At 46.2% G+C, this 22,353-nt stretch overlaps 1 protein-coding gene across 4 annotated transcripts; it reads right to left on the reverse strand.

Annotated features, from left to right (window-relative positions):
• Window positions 1-769: 769 nt before the first annotated feature.
• KBTBD11 (kelch repeat and BTB domain containing 11) lies at window positions 770-21,593 on the reverse strand. Of its 4 annotated transcripts, none has more exons than XM_083607263.1 (3): window positions 20,822-21,593; window positions 7,489-7,623; window positions 770-4,814 (listed from the first exon to the last, which is right to left on the reverse strand). In XM_083607263.1, exon 3 carries the CDS (start codon window positions 4,768-4,770, stop codon window positions 2,785-2,787), a length of 1,986 nt encoding a protein of 661 aa, XP_083463389.1. In that variant the 5' UTR covers window positions 4,771-4,814; window positions 7,489-7,623; window positions 20,822-21,593; the 3' UTR covers window positions 770-2,784. The 4 variants fall into 4 exon arrangements, with proteins under 4 accessions (XP_083463389.1, XP_083463388.1, XP_083463386.1 ...); XM_083607262.1 differs by having other exon boundaries at window positions 7,319-7,623; XM_083607260.1 differs by having other exon boundaries at window positions 770-7,623.
• Between the last annotated feature and the right edge of the window lie 760 nt (window positions 21,594-22,353).

Below are 22,353 nucleotides of genomic sequence, written 5' to 3' on the forward strand. Positions count from 1 at the left end.
CAGAGCCCCACTGGGTCCATTGGAAACTTCCATGGGTGGATGTGCTGCCTGAAGTCAAAGTACCCCATAATACAGGATCTGTTTGTATGTTTCTCCCAGCTAATATGAAACACATCAGTGCAGTAAATTAATCTGCATGTGTTTATAAAATAAATGCACCTTTTAAATATTTCATGGTTGGAAGCCTTAACTGAGAAGATGAAAGACAAAATGCATTTCAGAGCATCTGAGAGCAATTGTGGCATCTGCAGGGTGGAGATTTGAGCAGAAAACCCAGGTAGCTACAAAGAGCGTTACTGAATGCTATTGGATCAGCCATAGTCCATAGTCCATAGACTTTTCAACCTTTCTGAGTCCACAGCTCCCATTCTTTCTGTGGCTCCCCTGTGGGGAAATGTGCTCCAAGCCTCAGAAGCCCAGTTATGTCGACCCTTGCCTGCAGAGCCAGCAGCCCCTCACCTCTTTTTGAACACCCTCCGCTCCTCTCCTCTCCCCTGGCCAGGCACCATTTGCCTGGGGAGTATGTAGCTGCAATAAACAGCTGTGGAAGCCTTTGAGAGGCAGAGACATGAAAGGGCATCAGAGGAGGGAGGGAAGGAAAGAGGGACAGAGGCCAGTGTTGCCTGCGGTACCCGAGCATCATTCAAGGCATCCCAGGGTGCCACGGCGCAAGAGTTGAAAACCACTGGTGTAACCTATCTGAGTGTTGTTGGAAGATGCAAAGGGTGGGCTGCTTCGTGAAGAAAGAATGGGATAAAAATCAGATAGATTGCAAAAGTAAGTGATTCACTTTTAATTTGGGATTAATTTCCATTGGGATTTATTTCCACATAAGCATGCATGAGCTTCATCTATTTGGCAAGAACACGTGCTGGAATAAGCTCCATAAAACTCAATGGCTAGGATCCAAAAAGCCAAGAAAATAGTTCTCCAAGCAGGGAGAGGCTTGGGGTTTGCTTTCCTCCAAAAGCAACCTCTCCCCCTTCCACGTGTATCAGGGCAAACTGTGTTTGGAACTGAAGGGGCTTTCAACAGTAGTGGTTAGCTCTTCAAAGGACAGAAGGAAAACATTCGCTGGGCTAGTGTAAGCCTCTTGTGTAAGCCCAGGTGGGTTGTTGTTTTTTAGGCAAGCTTACAAAGCTTAGTCAAATTGTAAATTGACTGAAAATAATTGTTTTGATACCAATCCATATAACATGGAAGCCAATATGCTGGGACTGCCTGCAAGCCTGAAGGCTGATATTCTTCTGAGAACATGCTGCCTGGCAAGCAATTACTCAGCATAAGTTTTAGAATGAAAACAAACAAACCAAAAGTATATGGCCTCTCTGTACAAAATGAACTTGACAGGTGAATTATTAACTACAATAAATCAGTCTCGTTTGCAACCTAGGGTGCTGCCTGGGCAGAATGGAAATCACCTTCTCTAAGCAAACTTCTCGTTTCCTTATGCGAACAATGGAAGAGCTATTTCTTGCAGAAGGATTCCGGACATCAAAGCAAAATATTTCAATTGTGTGCAAGAAGCTTCAAGTAAACCACATTTGGCTTTTCAGTGACTTGATTTGCAGTTAACAGCAGTGATCTGAAACGAACTGAAATCTCCCCTACAAAGAATTCACAGGTATGTTCATTCATGCCAATTTGCCAAGATTTGAATGAATGAGTTACAATACAAAACCATGATTGAAAGCCAGCAGTTATGTTAAAACCAAAATTGATAATTATGATGTGGCATATATATATATATATATATATATATATGCACAACTTTACAAAAAAAGAAGCAAAATTCAAATTTGAATTGATGCATTGATTTGTTTGTTTTAGTTAACCTCTAAACCCAAAATGTACATATAGGAGGCTTTCTACTCCCACTATGTACATATGGGAGACATTTAACTTTTTTTAAAACCTTGAAATCTGGATTCTGTTAAATCACACACTGTGGATGCAACTTCCTAAGGCTGTACAATGCCATGTCTTCAATAAAGACTCCATTAAATGTTAAAAAGGGGGAAAGGAGGGAGGATACTGTGACCTGGCTCTATAGTCCACTGCTTCCAACACAAGAAGCATTGTTTCTTTCCCCTGTTAATCTTCCTAAAAGGTATACTCTCTGAATGGGGACTGCCAGCAGCTTTTCTTCTGGTAATTACTACGAGCATCCAAGAAAAGAAAGCCAAGAGGTCAGGGAGGCAAAAGAAAAAGAAAAAGAAAGATTCCCCTTTTCCAAAGATGCATATTTACAAAAAGAACCATTTCATAGCTGAAATTCCTTTGAAAGTTGCTGCTTTCCTGAATTATATATATATATCTCCAAAATACTTCTAGACTGGAAAGTGGCACGGGCATTGCACAACAATTAATCTATTTTAGCAGCTTTGCAATGACTGCTTTGTATCTGTGCTGAGAGGTGAGCCGTTTCCTATGTGAACTATGCTAGAGAGCTCTGAGAGGCTACAGCCAGCTAGCCAACGCTTTAGGTGGGACACCATCCCAATTCTCCATCCATAGTGGTGCATGCACGTGTTAATTTGGTAAACTTCTGACAGTGGCTTTCTGTTTGTTTCTTTCGGTGCAAAGAGGCTGTTACACACTTTTCGCCTTGGATTAGCCTCTGCAAGTTAAACTGCAGCCCCAATCACTACCACCACCAATGAAGGCTGGAGACCATGCACCTGCTCTGACCCTTTCCTTGGCAGAGGCCTGGTCCTGCCGATATTCATCAGAGCAAAGCACTGAGATAAACTCCAGCCGGCCTTCCCAGAGCTAGGTCAGTTCTCATAACGTCAGAGGACTTTCTGGCTCCCCCGTTTTCTCTTTCTCCGGCAGGGTAAGTACAAACGGGAGAAGGACCCCTTTAGTATCAAATGGGGCTTTGAGAAGCTCTGGCTCAAAGCTCCCCTTGAGTCCACCATCTGCTTCCACCTCGCCATTCTGGGACAGGGCAAAGCACAGCATTCCAGTCCGGTTGACACAGTAGATGGCACTGCCCAAGGCGGCACAGCGGAACGGCTGCACCGGGTTGCCGCCGGGGCGCAAGGAAGCACACTGACTCCAGTGCTTGGCCACTGAATTGTACCGGAAGACCTCCACCCCACCGGCCTGCCCCGGCTCCCCACGGCTGCTGCTCACGTCGAAGCGGTAGATGAAGTTCTTGTAGGACACCATGTCAGCGGAGCGTCGCCGGCTGCTATTGTACGGGCACTCCTGCCACTCATCCCGCTTGGGGTCGTACTTGAGCAGGCGGTAGAAGAGAGACCCGCCCGACACGTAGATCTCTCCGTTGCAGGTGGTGGCTTCGTGAGCCACGGCAAAAGCCCCTTTCGGCAGAGGAGCCACCGGGCTCCACCGATCCGCCCGGGGGTCGTATTTCTCCACCGTGAAGAGACACTCGCCGCCCACCGCGTAGAGATAGCCGTCGAGGGCCAGCAGCTTCAGCTGTGAGCGAGGCTGCCCCATGGGCTTCACCTGGCTCCAGGTGTCCGTCAAGGGGTTGTAGCAAAAGACCTTGTCGGAGAGCCTGGCGCGGGGCTCCCCGGGCCCTGTGGAGATGCCCCCGGCCAGGAAGAGGTAGTTGTAGAGCACGCACATGGCGCACCCCTTGGCGTTGGCCTCGTCGGGCAGCCGGGTCAGCACCCTCCACTCCTTGGCCGCCTCGTGGTAGCTGTAGAGCAGGTAGCCGCCGTCGTCCAGGGACACCACGGAGGAGGGGCTCTGCGGCCTGCTGCTCTCTCGGCTCTGCGGCCTGCTCCCGGCGTTGAGCCTCTCGAAGGCGTCGCTCACCTCGGCCACCAGCAGGCAGGGCTTGCCGGCGTCGAGGCGGCGCTGCAGGATCAGGTCCCTCTCGGCGCCGCTGAGGCGCCCGTAGACGGCCGGCTCGCGCAGCACCTGCAGGTAGTGGTCGCTCATGAAGCGGTAGGCGGCTTCGCGCAGCTCGGCCAGCCGCTGCTTCTTGGCCAGGGCCAGCAGCTGCAGGCAGTTGTCGAGGCGCAGCTGCGCCCTCATGGCCTCGGCGGCGCAGTGCAGGGCGCACGGCATCTGCAGCACCCGCGCGCCGCTCACCACCTCGGCCAGGTTGTCGTGGCGCACGTCGCCCATGCGCGCCGTGTACACGTAGTCGAGCAGCAGGCGCAGCGCCGCGTAGCTCACGCCCTTGACGCGCAGGATGTCCCTGGAGGAGCGCGCGCGGAAGTAGTCGCTCTTGGCCGCCAGCACCGCCTTGTGCGCGCGGATTCGACGGCCCGACACCTCGATCACCAGGTCGGGCTCTTCCTCCGGCTGCGTCCCCCCCGGCGGAGAGGCGCACGGGTCCTGAAGGAGCGCTTCGCCGACGGCCTGCGCGGGAGCCGGAGGGGACGACGGCTGCTGCTGCGACGACGACGATGGCTGGCTGCTGCTACTGCTGCTGCTGCCTTCCCCTCCGCCTTCCTCCTCCTCCGACTCGGACGCCGCGTTGTTGATCTCCCACTGGCTTTGCACCACGCGGCTACCTCCGCCGCTGCCCGCCGACGACGGCGAGGAGGCTGCGTCGCGCTCGGGCGCCGGGGCTTTGTCTCCGGGAGAGCTGAAGCACAGCGAGGAGCTGAAGCCGCAGGGCGCGGGCGATTCGGCACTGGTTCCGCCGCTGCCGAGGATGCCGTCCTCGCCGTCTGCCGCAGCGCGCCGCTCCATCGGGGCGGACGGCGGGCTGCTCCTCGCCGCCGCTTGCTCGCCGCCGGCAGCTTTCCTCGGCGACGCTAGCTGCGCCGGCTGCGCCATCTCCATCTCCCCGCAGCGCGCCTCGACCTCGCCGACAGTCCCATTCTCACCTGGGGGAAGGACACAAGACAGCGCTGAGTTCTCCATCGGCCCTCGGAGGGCTCTCGCCTGCCTGCCTGCCTGCCAGCCACCCCCTCTCTCTCTTTCTCTGTCTCCTGCTTCTCTTGCCCTCCCTCGCAGGCACCTCCTTTTCCTCCCACTGCCTCTCCTCGTGCTGCCTGGCAGCTCTGGAGGCAACTGCGGACGCTCGCTTTTGCTCTTAGCTTGGGTTGGGTTTTTGTTGGTTTTTTCCCTTCCCCTTGGCGCTTGTTCAATTTCCGCACTAGTTTCCCAGCCGTCGGGCTTCTCTCAGCAGCTAAGAGAGCCGCTCACCGCTGAACTTTTGAACTGCCGAAGGGTGTATATAGTTCAGCTCGCGCTGTTTGCGTTGTTTGATCAGGTCACAATATCACTGAATGGCATTGCAAAGCCTACATACAGTATAGTAAATTATCGCACGTCCTATGGAGGTGGGGCCGGAAGATCTGTGCAGGGGATTTCCTGATACCCAGCTCCCATTCTTCCAAAGTCATTTTATGGCACCCTCAAGATGGCTTTATATCTTCTCAGTAAATCACATCGTTCTGCAGTGGATCAGAAGTGGTTATCCACTTTCCTCATTTCCAACCCTTCCCCTGAATATTTCTGTAAGCCTGTCTACCCTATTAGCAAAGTCTTGTTCTCACCCTGTCAAACCAAACTTAACATTCTGCACCAAGGCAAATTTAACCTCTGGAGATTATGCAATTTAAGCAGAGCTTTGTGTGTTTACATGATTTCTTCCACCGAGTTCTTACACTCCATGCTCTGAGCCCGCTTTTAGATTTCACCAGGTTATCACCCTTACTTTCAAACTGATCTGTATAGTCTTGAGAACTGAAAACTTGCCGCTTTAGAAATGGAAGCAGTATACCTATTGTCAATTGATGCTCTGGTTAAAAAAATCTACACCATCCTACCTTTAACATTTCTAAGGGCTATTTCTGCACAGACAGTCTGGTAGTCATGGGCCTACTCAGAAGTAGCCTGAGTTCACCAGGATTTACTTCCAACTAAAGGTGCATCAGTTTGCAGTGAGATCCTATCTCTGCCAGATCCTATCTGTTTTTACTGAGAAGTAAGTTTCATGAGTTTTGATGGGATCTGGCTTCTACATAAGCACAAATTATTTTGCAGCCTTAATTGCACCAAGAAAACTGCAGACTTAAGCAGGAAAGCAATGAGTCCAGCAGTCAATTCATACAATATCAGTAGAGCACAAAGTTCAGTTTGGAGCCTGTGGAATGAGTTTGGTCACACACTGAAACAGTAGTACCTCTTTAAACGCTTTGATGCATAACTAAGACTCCAATCTGTGTGTGGGGAGATTTGACTATACGATTTGCAATTTGGAAAGACTTCTGAGAACTGGTAGCTTGAGTGCCCAGCAAAGCTATTATGCAACTAAAATTCAGCCCACCTAAGACTGCACCATCTTCCAATCACTCTTGTATGTGGCCCTGCTTTTTGAAGGATGACCAGTAGCAAACAACACCAAACAGGAACCAGTGGTGGTGTAGTGGTGAGGACTAGGACCTGGGAGACTAGGGTTCAAATCCCCACTCGTCCATGAAGCTCACTTGGTGGCCTTGGACCAGCAACTGCCTCTCAGCCTAATCTACCTCCCAGGATTGTTGGGGGGATTAAATGAGAGGTGGTAGAACTATGGAAGCCACCAGGCTCCATGGAGCAAAAAAGGTGGGATATAAATGCAGCAAATGAATAAATAAAATAAACGTTGACATTGTAGTGCTGTATATGATCAGCCGCTACTATCCTCTCGATACTGCTGTATGTGCATCAGTTGTGAATGGAAAGAGAGCAAGGCATTCAGAGGAACCTATGGCACCACACATATTGTTGGGCACCAATTCACATCAGTCTGACCTTGAGTATTTTTCAAAGGTGATGCCAGAGTGGGCAGCCATCCATCAGGGATGCTGAAGTTGCTCTGCTGCATCAAGCAGACCCTACATCAAGCAGAGTTGGACTTCTAAAGTTACCGTCTGTCTCTGATGGCAAGACTGCACAGCCTTTAAGCAGGAACTGATTTAAGCACTGGGTTATCAGTCTCCTATTTAAATTGTGGTTTGCCCATAGTATAAGCCTATGGAAAGATGGGTCTATAAAAGCAGAATAATGCTATCTAAGGCTAGTGGATCCAACAGGTCAACTAAGTGGCTAACTGATTAAATCATCTACTTGTGATTAAGAATCAAGGGACTCTGACTTCCCCCTGCAATGGTGCAGGATCCTTGTCGTACACACACACACACACACACACACACATATGCAAAGGAAGGATAATTCTGCAGAGTGCAGCTTTTACAGACACTGAAGTAATGCAATGGCAAAAGCTGGACCTCATGATGGCCTGGTGATACAAATGTTTAGTTGGAACTATTGATCAGTTAATATTTGCTAATTGGTTGACAGCTGAAACTTATAAGAAGAAGTTAATTGATGGTTCTGCTACCTGAAGCTCTTGTGATCGATGGCATCCTCAGTGCTCCTTCAACTTGAGAATGTGGTCCTTTATTATAGTAATAATAATAATTACTGACTATCAGTGAGCATTGAATATAGTCATTCCAGAATATATTTCTGCAGTTATTTCAGTGGAATAAATTAATGGCAATACTGTACATTTTCAGAACATTTTAGGGGGAGATTTTGCATCAATCTCCCCCTTGGGTCAGCAAGCTGGCACAGGAATTTCCTTCAATCAGCGTCAAAAAGGTATTCCATTTCTCACCGATTCACTGTGCATCTTCCGTCCACCTATATGATAAAAACAGTTTTGGTTATCATTCAGTTTTTAAAACAAAACAATTCCACATGTATTTTGTCTGAATTGATTTCCCCAGAGTAAACTTTGATATCATTTTCCTTTAATAGTGGATTCTGTATCTCATAAGCTAAACCAACTTTCTTTTTCTAGGTGTTCCTCTAATACAGTATAGGACCCAAAACTCTTGTTTGTTTTAGAGTTTGCCTACTACTTACTGGAACAGAAGATTATAATGCTCCTATCCGCTAATTAGGAGTGTTCCATCCTACATATTTGGTGAAACACATCTACTGGGCAATTAATCCAGCAGGCATGGATGTGGAGTTTACATTTCCACCCACATCAAAAGATGCATCCAGCCCATGAAATACTGCATTCAAAGATGAATACTGCATTCAAACCTGTAAACCTAAATACAGGCCTTCTTTGAAGTATCTCATAATAAGACTGTGATCCTCTGCTCACTTTCCCTGGAGGAGACTGACTGATTTCATAAAATTAAGGGCCAAACTAGACATGGCATTTTTCACATCATTTGCCCTTTCATAGTTGTTTCAAAGAAGAAGCTGACATGGCTGGACCCCAAGTTGGACTGCGATTATGGCCTGGCATGAGAGGGGAGATAACCCTGTATCCCCCCCCCATCAGAATCTCCCCCCATTTATGCAATGGGAGGAAAGGTTCCATGAGAAGTGAAAGGAAGGATATCAATGTAAGAAAATAAATAATGGTTTGGTGCTGAGCTGAGATCAACAGTTAAGTTGGATACTCAAATCTGTTATATAAAATCATAGCCCAGCATTAAAATACGCATATTGATAGTTTGCCTCAAATGGTATCCCAAGCATGTACAGTGGTACCTCGGATTAAGTACTTAATTCGTTCTGGAGGTCTGTACTTAACCTGAAACTGTTCTTAACCTGAAGCACCACTTTAGCTAATGGGGCCTCCTGCTGCCGCCGTGCTGCCGGAGCACAATTTCTGTTCTCATCCTGAAGCAAAGTTCTTAACCTGAAGCACTATTTCTGGGTTAGCGGAGTATGTTACCTGAAGCATATGTAATCTGAAGCGTATGTAACCCAAGGTACCACTGTATTTGCAAAAGAAGCAATTTTCAGCATTTGAGCCATAAGGATCCCAAGTTATTCAACTGACTTACAAATCTGGTTAGTTTAAAGTAGCAGTTCAGGGTATTCTTTATCATGGTTTTAATCAATTGTCCAAAAATCATGGCACCTTGCAGGGGGTTTTTTTTATAGAATACCCAATAACATCATAGCAGAGGTTGTAACTCACATTCACCAATTTTATCTATGTTTTGCTTTCCATTCACATTTTTATTTGACATGCAAAACATGCAAGTCAGCAATGAATTTCATTTCAGGTGGTTTTGGTCTCATGGTTTTGTTTTGTTTTCTTGCATCCACAGTTCATTTTTCAGGATTTACTCAGTTTGCCTTCCTCACCAGAAAGAAAATCATTTTCCTTGGAAAGTTTGTGGTCCAGGTTTGGCAGATGCTTTACTTTCCAAAAAGTCACTTTCATTTTTAATTTCCGAACTGAGTTTCCAGTCTAGGCTGTGCTTACGAAACAAGCCAATCCTGCAAAGTCCTCTTCATCAAAGCTTTGCAAAAATGAGAAAAAAAAACTCTTAAGCAAGTACATGCAGGACTCCTAAAGCTTCTTAAATATAGAGCAAAACCTGAGCATGCACATGCATCCACACACCAACCAAATCAAATCCAGCTTTAATGATTAGTTTGCATGATGTGCCCACAGAATCTTACTGCATACATGGGGAAAGCTTGTGGTACATTTCTGTTAAAGATGGAGAGCCTAGCCTGTCATCTGTGAAACATTTCATTTCTTAAATAAGACTTAATGAATTTGTATATTTTTGTTGTTGTTAACTGCTGTTGATTTAGTCCGGGATGAATGGAAATGTAAGAAGACAGTGGACATGGGAACCTCCAGCAACCCTGAATTGTGCTGACAGTCTTGGCGGTGAGTCACTAGCAATATCCTGGACCCGTGCCCCCTCAACCAGCAAACAGAGACTTAAAATTGGCAAAGAAAGTCTTGGCAATCATAAGCAGCCTTCTGAGATTGCATTTTGAGCAAGAGAAGTGTTGTTAATATACATACGGAAGGTCATATTTCCTAAGCACTTGCCTACCTATGTATTTCTTCGCCACATGTTCCCCAATTTTGCTTTTTCTTGTTAAAACAGCTCGGCCTTTTCACCAAACATCAGTCTCATTGCTGGACGGAGCTTCCACGTTGCCCAGCCACACTTAGATGTAAATGTGCCAGGCACAGCTCATTAGAATCAAAAGGTGTATAACCCTCTCATATAAGGTGTTTGTGTCTCCTTGGTTTGAATGGAACTTTTTATATAGGAATCTGCCTTATTCCAGATCAAGCTATCCATGTGGCTCACTGTCTACTCTGATAAATTTCACTCCCATTACCTTTCATCCTTTTTAAAACTGGAGATGTCTGAGATTGGACATGGGATCTTCTTCTTGAGAAGCATGTGTTCCACCACAGAGTTATGGGTCCTCCCCAAATGGAATTTAAGGCTATCCAGGTCTGAAGCAATGGGTTTTTCTGTTTTGTTTATGGAAGCACTACCATAGTTTAGTCCCATAATGAAAACTGGATACATAAGAGCTGGAAGGGACCAATGCAGGAACATGCAACTGTTCCATGTTTGATCAGACCTGCAACCTTGGCATTATCAGCACCACGCTGTCACGAACTGAGCTATCCAGGCTGACTTACAGAAGGTTTATTCTCCAAGTCTAGTCTCAATTGTGTGGCCCATTAAAAACCTATAACTTTACAAAGGAGTGGCTCTCAAATGCTCTTGTCAGCAAGACTGGATACAGGTTTGTAAGACTAATATTTGCTAAGATCTTACGTTTCCAGAAATGTTTTAAAATTATTGGATATAGCAAACTGTCCTTCATATAAACACAGAATAAAACAAACAAACAATGTCAAATAAAACAAAATTGAGAAGACCTTTTAAAGCATAAAGGAACTGATTCAAAGGGCTGAATCCAGACACAGTCATGCTTAGAGTAAATGACGTTAATAATTCAAGGGTCTACTCTAAGCAGGACTAAGTTTAGAGCCAACAGAAACAATTTTTAGTCCTGCTAATGTCAACATGAACAAGTTAAAGCATGTGCTGAACTCCCAATGAAACTGAGGGTGTTTCGTACCCGAAAAAGATGTTTTAGCTGAGTCAACATGAAAATGAAAAGCTGTATTTTGCTTTGTTTTAAAAAACTGCCCCATCACCAAACATTTTTGAGAAACTGCCTCATGGGAAATTTCAGGAAGGAAGGGTTTTTTATTTGGTTTAAGTAAAGTAGCGGTCAAAACTGCACTTTGAGCAATTTGACTTAACTACAGGATGTGTCTTAAAGAGATTGTGTCATTACATCTACTCTCAAAGTGCTTATTAAACTTCTTCATTATCCATAACTGGTCGTATTATTATACTCCCAGAGTGCTTGAGAAAAGTACATTTATTCCATCTCGTAAGTATGAATTTCTCCAAACAATCTCTATGACAACAAAAACTAAGCTCCCAGGAATAATTTTCCCTGATTAGGACCACACATGCATAACTACACATCGAATAAGTTCCTGTGTGTGTGTGTGTGTGTGTGTTCAGAGAACAAACAAGCTGCATAGCCCCCAAACCTCCTGAGTCCTGAGCCATCTCAACAAGGCATTTTATTACAAAGTAATGCCAGCCTACCATTGTTTGTAAGGTGAGAATTTAATTCAACCCCTGATCAGGTCCTTCTTTCTGAAAACGCTATGGAACAAACCTCTCTTGAAAGGCAGGTCAAGCTGTGTGTCTTTGTTTCCTTCTGGAGAACTCTCATTTTCAAGCAGAAGTTTAACAGCACTTCAGCCTTAAGCAGGCATTCAAATTACTTTTGCACAAACATTCACATGAAGGAGAGAGCTGCCCAGCCCAGCCCTGTGCAGCACATCACTTCCATCCCATTTACAGCCTTCCATTAGTTTAAGGGCAACAGTTTGATGCAGGGAGCCTCCTCTAACCAAAAAGTCTCCTCAGGTGATTTAAAACAGTTAAATTGCATAGAAATAGAGAAGTCTCCACGATTCAGACTCGGGAACATCTTTGGATGGTGGTGATGGGGCTGTACTGCGTAGAAGGACTTAGGAGGGAAAAAAAACCTATCTCCATTTTCTTTTTCTTTCGACTCCTGTGGCACCTCACTGTTCTCCTCACTGCCTGCTTCATTTCTCTCTCTCTCTCCCTTCTGCTCCTATCCTCCCTACTTTCCTCTCTACCCTCTTGGTCACTCAGCTTTCTGTTCAGCTGCTCAGGTACCAACCTGAGCCTTGAAAAACACCCAGAGCTGAAAGTGAGATAAAACACCACTCTTTCAACTTCAGCTGCTTCATCTCTATGTGTTTCAAGGGCGGACAAGGTAAGCAACCCTCGCCACCTCGTGACAAAGGAGACAGAGGGGTGACCAGAGGCTACACAAGCACCAGGGGAAGTGTTCAAAAGTGTTGGTGAGCCTCAGAGAGCCCATGCATCCAGCCCACACACTGTCCAAATGTTTGCTTCTAGTGTGCTGAACAGAAACATACATCGCCTCCCTCTCCCTGAACCTTGCATCTTGGAACTGGTCATAATAAAGGTGCTGTTTGAACACTGGCATTTTCCAGTCAGCTAACCACCACTGAAGGTGCTTCAGTATCCTTTAACTTAGCAGTCAATTACTCTAGCATGATGCAGCAGGATTTCACAGTGTGAAACCTTATCCACTAAACAGCTCAGCACTGACTACAGATCCTAGCCAACATGAGCAGGCAGAATTTTTATTATGTTCTATTGACACTGCAGATCAGGAGATTTTATCAGCTGACCTTAATAATAATTCAAGGATTTTGGAAAATGAAGGCAGAGCCAAGAGTCTCCCTTTCAATTCTCCCTTTCTCCTTTATGACTGCTCAAATTTACCTTGTTAATTTTATTTTCTTTGTTGTTGTTTAGAATCATAGAATTGTATAGTTGGAAGGGACCCCGGAGACTCATCTGGTCCAACCCCTGCAATACAGGAATCTCAACAAGCGGTCTGCCATCCAATTTGAAACCATAGAGGACCCTGCTTAGCATTACAAATGTGCTAGCAGTTTTATTCCTGCATCACTTTCCATAGAAAAGTCAGGTCTGCAAGAAACAGACCCAGAAATCTTGTGGATTAATGGTGAGTGACTTAACACGGTGTAATCTTGGCACAACTCTAGCCAGGTACTGGGCCAAAAAAAGCAAAGAAATTTATCATGGATTATCAGAGAAAGGCTGTCCTTGGCTGTTGGGGATGTCATGGCAATCAGAAAGAGAATTCAGAGCAATGGTTTAAAATATACTTGTCTGCAAAAACTGTACTGAACAGCCCATCTGCTGAGGAATGCAGTCAGAGGTAATGTCCATTTCTTTTGTTCTTTTGTTCAGGAAGTCATTTATTTATTTATTCATAACCCATCCTTTCTCCTTGAGAAGCTCAGCGAGGCAATGATGACTACTAGCCACTCTCTGACCCAGCTGGGCCATAGTAGATGCTGGACTTTTCAGTGAAACCTTGTTAGTACTTATCAGTTCTGCAAAGGTAAAGGTAAAGGGACCCCTGACTATTAGGTCCAGTCGTGACTGACTCAGGGGTTGCGGTGCTCATCTCACTTTATTGGCCAAGGGAGCCGGCATACAGCTTCCGGGTCATGTGGCCAGCATGACTAGGACGCTTCTGGTGAACCAGAGCAGCGCATGGAAACGCTGTTTACCTTCCCGCTGGAGCGGTACCTATTTATCTACTTGCACTTTGACGTGCTTTTGAACTGCTAGGTTGGCAGGAGCAGGGACCGAGCAACGGGAGCTCACCCCATTGCGGGGATTTGAACCACAACCTTCTGATCAGCAAGCCCTAGGCTCAGTGGTTTAACCCACAGCGCCACCCGTGTCCCTTCAGTTCTGCAAAACTGATGATCCAATGTCAGTTCCAGTTTGGAGGGACGACTTCAGCAAGGACATGAGTTAAATTCATTCTCATAATCTGTGCCCTCCTGTTCACCACATTATAAGAACCAATGGCAGCAGAAATGAATATAGGAGTAACCATGCCATCTGGAAGCTTGATATGAAATGACTATGTGGACATCCATATTCATTTGAGATACAAGGGCTGGGGGGAGTCACAAAGAGGCAGAGAATTCTCCATCCCTTTGACGCACGCATTCACACATTCCTGTGGATCCCTATCCATGCTACCTTCATGGCGATGCAGACCAAACTGCTCCACTGCCCATTCATATAGCAAACAGGTCACCATGCATCACAGCACATTGTGCTCCATAGACAGTGATATCACTCTGCCCAGGTCTGTGCAACTCCAGGCTGAACAGAAAGCAGCAGCCTGTTCTACGAGGATTTCCTCCAAAGAAAAGGATAGCAGGGACTGAAAGAGCCTAAGGCATTATTAGCATTCAACAAGCACTGTCTAGGATGGGAACTTTCAGCCTTCCAAATATTTATTAGACTACAACTCCCATAATCTCCAACCACCGGCCATGTTGCCTGAGATTGATGGGAGTTGTAGTCCAACAACACCCCTGGTCTAGGAGCAGCACTTGTTGAGCTGTAACAGTTTGTTGCCCACTTCTGGGGCTTGGGCACATTTGCAAATAATAAAAACCAAAAACCTGTTGTGAGCCTCACACACACAAACATCACAACCTATTATATTGGCAACAATGGAAAGCTTCTTTCAAGCCTAATTTTTGGTTTATAGTAAAAGAGAACTCTGTGTGCGCTATAGAAGGTATCCACAGTCACACAGGTGCCCATGGGTGCCATGTTTGCAACTCCTTTTTAGAGGCCATGGTTTACTCTGAGGGCCAGGAATAGAGAACCTGTGGCCCTCAAGATACTGGACTATAGAGCATATCACCCCTGACCTTTATGCTAAACTGGCTGATGGGAGCTGGACCCCCAAATGTATGGAGAGCAACAGGCTCCTCATCCCTGATACGGGCACACAACAGTGTGCAGGGGATTGTGGGATTGGGAAACAAGCCATTTCTTTCCACCCAGTCCAACATAAGCAACCCCTTGTTATCCACCCTACTTGCTTTATACTAGCATTGCACAGGTTGCAGGGTCTCAGAGGTTTGATGGACAGGCATGTGCCTCTCTTCCAAGCTGCCAAGTGGCTTCTCCCTAACCCCCGCAGAGCTCCACTGAACTTGTGTCCCACTTCCAAGAGAGTTTATGTAACAGACAGAGCCCCGGGCATCACTTGTCAAATTACATGCTCAGCATGAGGCTGCTGTTTTAAGGAAGGTTCCTCTTGAATAAACAATCTGGAAAATGCAGCCCTTGTCATTTAACTTGAGACTGTGTGTGTGTGTGTAAAAATAGAATAATGGAAGCCTCCATTTGACTTGAGGAATAGAGACTCTATTTAACACTATAATTTGCACACTGGAGGAGGTGCCTACCTAAAATAACAAATAGTTACGCAGCCATACCTAGAGAGCAGTTTGCTCAGCACCCAGCAATTAACAGCCTCATCCTGATTGGGCCTTTTGGCTGGGACACTTATGCCAACCACAAAATGCTATTTGCCACTGGAAATTCCACATGTGAAAAATTAAAATCAGTTAATTTTGTCAAGATGCAGTGCAACCCCTTTTCTAGAAAAGTATCATATTTTTACAGTGCATTGGAATATTTCAGTAATAATAATGATGATAATCTATTATACCCCGCTCATCTGGAAAAACATGTAGGAAACACGTGTCACATGCTAAAAGAAAAGTTACTTCAGATATTCTCTTAAATAAGCCATAAAGTGCTTTTCTTCCACCACCTTATTATATACTAAAAATAGAATTTCATGTAGAATTATGTTCATAATTCAAGAGCTCAGAGGGAGCTAACAAGAAGAATGTCTGGTTTTCTGTTCCGTTGAAGGGAATGGATTCTTCAACTGCAACAGAGCGTTCATAGCTGTGAAACAGTATGATGGCTGTAGCATCCATCTCTAATGCAGTAGCACAGGACAAAGTAGGGTTGAAGTGCTCTGTTACAGTGTGACCCTAAGCACATTCACCCAGAACTAAGTCCTACTGAGTTCAATAGGGTTTACTCCCAAGAGGAGGGCAGCCTTATGCTGCAATCCTGTATACACTTGAGTAAGGGCCACTAACTCAGTAGGACTACATTCTGAGTAAATGTGCAGTATTGCTGACTAACAGCAATAAATTGCTGTTATTTAATACTAATAGATAGAGGATAGATAGATGATAGATAGATAGATAGATAGATAGATGGATGATAGATAGATGATAGATAGATGATAGATACATAGATATAGATGTAAAATCTGCAACCTTCTGAGATCACTATGAGATTCTTTCACTGAAAGCTTATCTTTAGAATTATTTAAATTAGAATGTTACCATGGACACATGTCTTCTGCTTGCACTAGATTCTTTACTCAGAGGTAAACCTAGGACAGTCCCAAATACTGTATAATTTGGCCTTCATGGAGAATGCGGTGGATAATGGCCTTTACTACAGAGCTATGAAATGCCTGTGACTTGGACCTGCTTCATATAATCAGAGATGGAGAAATACTGTACACCGTGAGGTCATCTTTGTGCATGCAATGTAACATAACATCAGATGTTGCAGCAGCCAGCCAGCCAGCCACACAATGTGTTCATTCACTTCACTGCTTCTGTCCCTGAGGCGAAATGGTGTCTCCTGTTTAGGCATTGGTACAGTCACTCATCCAGCATTTTTTCCCCTTCTTTGCTGTGGAGGTGGCAAGGGCGGGGGAGTGAATTTAGCAGGACTCCTCCTCTCCAGTGACTTATGGTGTTTTGTGTTAGGCTAGACATAAGGCAACACCTCCCACTTCTCCATCGATAAAGACCTAAGGGGGAAAGTGCCTGAGAAATGGTTTATCATGGGAAGAAGAAGCAGGGTAGAAACCACACAGCTTAACTCAGAACAAAAAGGTGAAATCCTCTAGAGAAAGAGTAGGAAAAGGAATTTCCTGCTGGAAAGATACGTAGCCCAGATCCACAATGCATTAGTTATCAACAAGGTTAGGGCTATATCCTGACTGTTGCTGGAATGAAGGGGGAAAGTATTGTCAAATATCTCTGTTGCTCTTCGTTAGGAGTGCAGGGTTCACAACCCCAAAATGCAAAGCAGGACTTAACATGTGAGCAACCACCCCAGTGGGGCACTTAACTCGCAAGCTCGGGAGGGAAAGCCTTCAACCTGCTGCATTATGACCTTTCCTTTCAAATGGATCCCCTGGGGTGGAGGGAAGCTGCAGCTCGTGGCGTGAAGGGGTAGCCGCATAACACACTAGAGGAGAAATCCCTCATTTGGTTTTCACTTTGGGATTAGGTACAGACAGCAGCAGCTGTTTCCAAAGCTTTTTTTTCTTCTAAGGAATATCATTTGGTTCAAATGTATTTTGTACACAACTATCATTTCTTTCTGCCAAAGAATCTAATAATTGCAGCAGGGGGTGGTTAGCAAGGGGAAACCCTGCTAGAAAAAGGTACCTAGAGGTTTCCAGGGTTCTTTATGTAGAGGAAATTACTTAAATTACTTATGATGTTAATAAACTCCCAGGAGTAGATTTGGATAACTATTTATAGCTTGTAAATTCACTCTAAGGCAGCTGAAACTATCTAAACCGGTGGGGGGGGGGAGTCAACATGGCACACCCCAAATGTCACTGGACTACAACTCCAATAATCTTGGACCACCAGCCATGTTGAATGTCAGAATCCATGTTGAAAGTCAGAATCCAACAACATCCGCAGGGCACCATGTTGGTTAGCCCTGGCAAAGACAGTGTGTAAAATACAGCCATGCACGTCTCCTGAGAGCTGATTGGACAAGTACAGAAAAGGCCACCTCCTTTTGTGTGGCCAAATGGTGCACAGGCCCAGTATAAAACACTCAAGGAAAATCAATCTGCAGTTTTATATGCACTACACTGAGATCATGGACCACTTATAAATGCCATCTCCAACTCCTCGAAAGATTCCATCAATGGTGTCTCTGAAAATTTTTGTACATCACTTGGGAAGACTGGGGAACGAATGCCAGTGTACTGGAAGAAGCAAAGATCACCAGTATTGAAGCAATGATTCTTCAACATCAACTTTGTTGGACTGGTCATGTTGTTCGGATGCCTGATTATCGTCTGCCAAAGCAGCTACTCGATTCTGAACTTAAAAATGGAAAGCGTAATGCTGGTGGTCAACAAAAGAGGTTTAAAGACTCTCTCAAGAGAAATCTTTAAAAAATGTAGTATAAACACCAACAACTGCGAAACACTGGCATGCGAGTGCTCCAGTTAGAGAACAGCCTTTACCAAAGGTGTCATGGGCTTTGAAGACACTCAAACTCAGGACAAAAGGGGGAAATGTGCTACGAGGAAGGCATGTTTGGCAAACCCTCACTGTGATAAACTCCCACCCAGAAACCTATGTCTCCACTGTGGAAGGACGTGTGGATCCAGAATTGACCTCCACAATCACGGACTCACTGTTAAGACCATGCTCCATGGAAGACAATCTTACTCAGCTACAAGTGATCGCCGAAGAGGAGGAGGAGGAGGAGGAGGAGGAGGAGGAGGAAGAAGAAGAAGAAGAAGAAGAAGAAGAAGAAGAAGAAGAAGAAGAAGACTGAGATCATATCCTGTACTGTGCTGAGTTTGTGTGCCTTTATATATAGACACACACACAGCCATTCTGCACACAGGCAATGAATCTGAAAGCAAACCAGACATTCTGAGCTGCCTATGATACAGCAGTACCAAAGAATTCTACTGGCGCCACTACTTGAAAGACATTTCAAATTCTCACAGCGTGCAAAGCTGCCATGTCAGGAAGAAAGCTAAGGTAGAATCTTTATGGGGGTGAGGGTGGGTGGTAGCAACTGCCTTGCACGCTGATATAGTCCCAAATTCAATCCCCAGCATCTTCATCTAGAGCTGAAAGTGTCTCCTGTCTGAAACCCCTGCAATCTGCTGACTTGCTACAAGGCAGCCTTCTCTGCTCCTAGGACTACATCTCCCAGACATGGCAAAGCTTTGCATAGTCAGGGAGCGCTTGAATCTGAGGAGTTTTCAAGTAAGCAACACGTTTGCTCTCCTGCACATGGGTACTGTTGCTGGTTTGTATTGCTCAGTAATCAGTTCCACTTAAGAAGAGGTAGGCCCTAGAATGTAAAAACATGGTGAAACTGATACTAAACATTTATGGGTCCAATTCAATCAACACAGGGCACTTTTAACTCAATAGGACTTCCTTCTGGCTGTACTGTAAAAAAGGGCTTGATTGGATGGCATTGTTTATTTGCAACATATCAATCAATACGCCCCATCTTCCTTGAACGAAGCTGGCACTTCGTCATTCAGATAGTACTGGTTTATACTCCCCAATGAATCACTGGGAATTATACAGAGCATTAAGAAATTATATTATTGATTACGACATCAATATCTGGAAATAGTATGTTTTATTCTTGTATGTTTTATTCTCCAGGAATAAAAATGCTAAAGATGTTGGTGTATTTAGTTTCTGACCATAGATCTAGCACCAATTTATAGGTCTCTGCCCCACGGAACATACAGTAGGGGGAAAGGAGAGTAACAGGAGAGGTCAGATGCTGTCATATGTATGTAGGCTACAATCCTACCTGCTCCCTGGGTGTAAATTCCATTGAATTATATGGAGCTTGCTTCATAATAGAGATCCATAGGATTATGCACTATTAGGCTTTCTGTCAGTACAACATGAGACTCTTCTTCTCTGAATCGTGGGACATTGAGCAAAAGATTCCTGCATTGCAGGAGGTTGGACTAACTTGGCAAATGCATTTTTGAGGAGGAATTTCGAGTTGAAAGAAAAAGAAGCAGAACCATGTAAGTGTAATGTATAAGGAGAAGGGAGAGCATGAGCTGAAGCCAACTAAATCAAACGCAGAGCAGACCCACTGAAATCACTGGACCTGATTTGAATGGGTGATTCTGAGCATGATTTAGTTGGCTACAGCACCATGTTTAGTACAAACTTGGGGCGTGGAGGGTGGGGAATAAAAGTGTTTCCTTTTGTAAGGCTGCAATCCTGCACACACTTGCTAAAGAATAAGCCACACTGGTCTTAGTTATGGTGAAATATGCACTGGGTTGCTTTGTACATTCTAAGTCAGAAGGAAAGGACTTTAATATGAATCGGTCTTCTCTCTTGCAAATGCCCACACAGCAGCTGAAGATCTCAGCTTTGGAACAATGCTGACAAATCCCTGAGTATTCCAGCAGGCCTCTAAGAAAAAAAGCAGAAATACTGGGGATGGACGGGACCTGCAGATATGAAGTTGAAGCTCCCAGCCTGGGTTTAAGCTCAGGAGAGAGGACAAGATAATATGCCTGTGCATATGACGGAGAGCATGCTCAGTGCAGCCGCGGTGTCTCACTGTACAGGCTAAGCAGCGAAGTGGATTAATCGGGATTGTGGGAAAGCGGGCGGGGATGGGGGAGCATGATGAGAACTGACATAATTCCACATCTCCATTGCCACACACATTCCGCTTGTTGTCCTGGCTGCATCTCTTTCTCTCCCGTTCCCCACCCCCTTCGACACATGTAACAACCCTGCTGCTGAATTAACTGTTGCATTATGTGCGAGGAGACGCCGGAGAAGCAATTCCTCCGGAGGGAGCCAGGAAATGTCAAGCGCGCGCGCGCCTTTCCTGCATCTCTCTCCACGCCACCCACCCGCGAGGCGAGATCTTTCGCGCAAAGTGCGTAATAACAGGCATGTTTCCAAAACCGCGATGAACATTAAGTTCATCATGCCTGCTGCTGCGTCTGTTTCGTTGCAAACCTCGCCGCCGGCCTTCGAGAGGGGCGTTCATGTTCCCCCGTTTCCCACTCAGCAAGCAACCATGCCTAGTGCAAAAAAAGGGGGGCGGCGGAAAGGGAGAAGGGAAACGCTGCGCATAGCTGTAGGAGTGCACAGGCCGCTCGCAATTACGCACGCCAAAGAACCGCAGGAGAAAGAGCAGCGGGAACGGAGAGCTCCAAAGCTACTAACCTCAGCTTGGGCCAGGCAGGCAGGCTTCTCCAAAGCAGATTTCCCTCGCAGGAGCGAGGACAAATCTCAGTCCGTTCCAACCTTTATCCTCGGCGCCACCTCCCCTAGAGCACAAGAAGGAAGCCTCGGTCGGTGCCAAGCGCCGCCAAATCGCGCCTTCTTCACTTCAGCGCAGCCAGGAACACGTCTGGCCGAGCCGTGCAGTGCAGCGCCGCTACTGCGGGAAACATCCCTCGTTTAGACGAGCCGCTTGGGGGATTTAAACGAGCAAGGCTCCCTAGTGGTCGTCGGCGTCGTCACCGCCACTACCTCCGCCACTTCTGGGCGCCGGGAAAGGGGAGTGTCCTCGCTGCTTCCCGCGTGGCGAGGAGCCGCATCGCGCCGTCGTCTCCGCGCACCGCGGGCAGGCGGAGTTTGGGCAGGCGGAGCGCGCACTCTCGCGCTAGGGTCTGCAACCCGCGCGGCGCTCTGCAGGCTCTTCGGCTGGCGCGTTGCAGGTCGGAGGCTGGGATCCTGCACCAGGGGCTGGAAGAAGAATTCCTTTGTTTTGAGGCCGTTTCTCTTTACAGCGCTCGTTTCCGCGGCGCGCACGCAGAGCAGCCTGCCAAGGGCGCCGGAGCCTCGCCATGCGCGGTCCTGGTCTGGGTCACGTAACGTTGCGCGCCGGGCGAATGACCCTTTGTTTATCCCCGCCCGCCGTCGCCCTGTTAAACATTCCTCTGGGTTTGCTGAGAAAATGCCACAGGGTTCAACGGAGTTTACGCCCGTGTAAATCTACATAGAACTGGGTGCACCCTTAAATATTTGTTCAGTAGCTTTCAAATAAGAAAGCAAGAAATCAGCCTCAAGTAAAACTGGCCTCCTCGCCCACACCCTTTTTGCTTTAGTACTTGAGAAAAGCAAATATTGCAAACTTGTTGCTGCCCACGCTGCAAAATAGCAGCTGCTTGTCACACAGTGACACAATCCGAAGCTCTTTGGCTTTAAACCTGTGGCTGGCACTCTTACTTAACCTTTTAACAGGACAGAAAGTATGGGGTGGGGTGGAGGGTTTATAGCCCCTGCTGTTTGCTGGCCTAACGCGCCCCTGAGCTTCGTCGCAAATCCCATTATTTGGAGGAGCTTCTTTTGTTCAGAGCGAAGAGGGCAAACCCTGAGACAGTTTCCATACTGGCTACATATACAGGGTGGCTCCGTGCGCTAGGAAGGCAAATCAAAAGCAAACCCCGCAAAGGGGAAGTGATTGGCATTGTTTGACATGGAACGACAATAGGTAGGAAGGAAATAGGAAATGTCGCAGCAGATCAAAGCATGCCGCTCATCACTGAGCATTGCCACAAATGCTAACCGGGCATCTTTGCTCCTGGAGTCTATCATGCAGAGCGGCAACCCATCAAGGAAAGGCAAATCGAATTAGCACCCACAACGGGGAATAACAGGTGAATTTGGGGAGGGAGTGCGGGTAGGCATACAAGGAATTATATTTTTACTATATGCTTCTTTTTCTTTCCTTTCCAAAGATAAAAGCTTAA

Source organism: Podarcis filfolensis, assembly GCF_964270895.1.
Source record: "Podarcis filfolensis genome assembly, chromosome: 3".
NCBI lineage: Eukaryota > Metazoa > Chordata > Lepidosauria > Squamata > Lacertidae > Podarcis > Podarcis filfolensis.

Bases quoted from the DNA above. Each gene is read 5' to 3' on its own strand.
- KBTBD11 (XM_083607260.1), bottom strand. From the start codon at position 4,851: ATGGAGAACTCAGCGCTGTCTTGTGTCCTTCCCCCAGGTGAGAATGGG.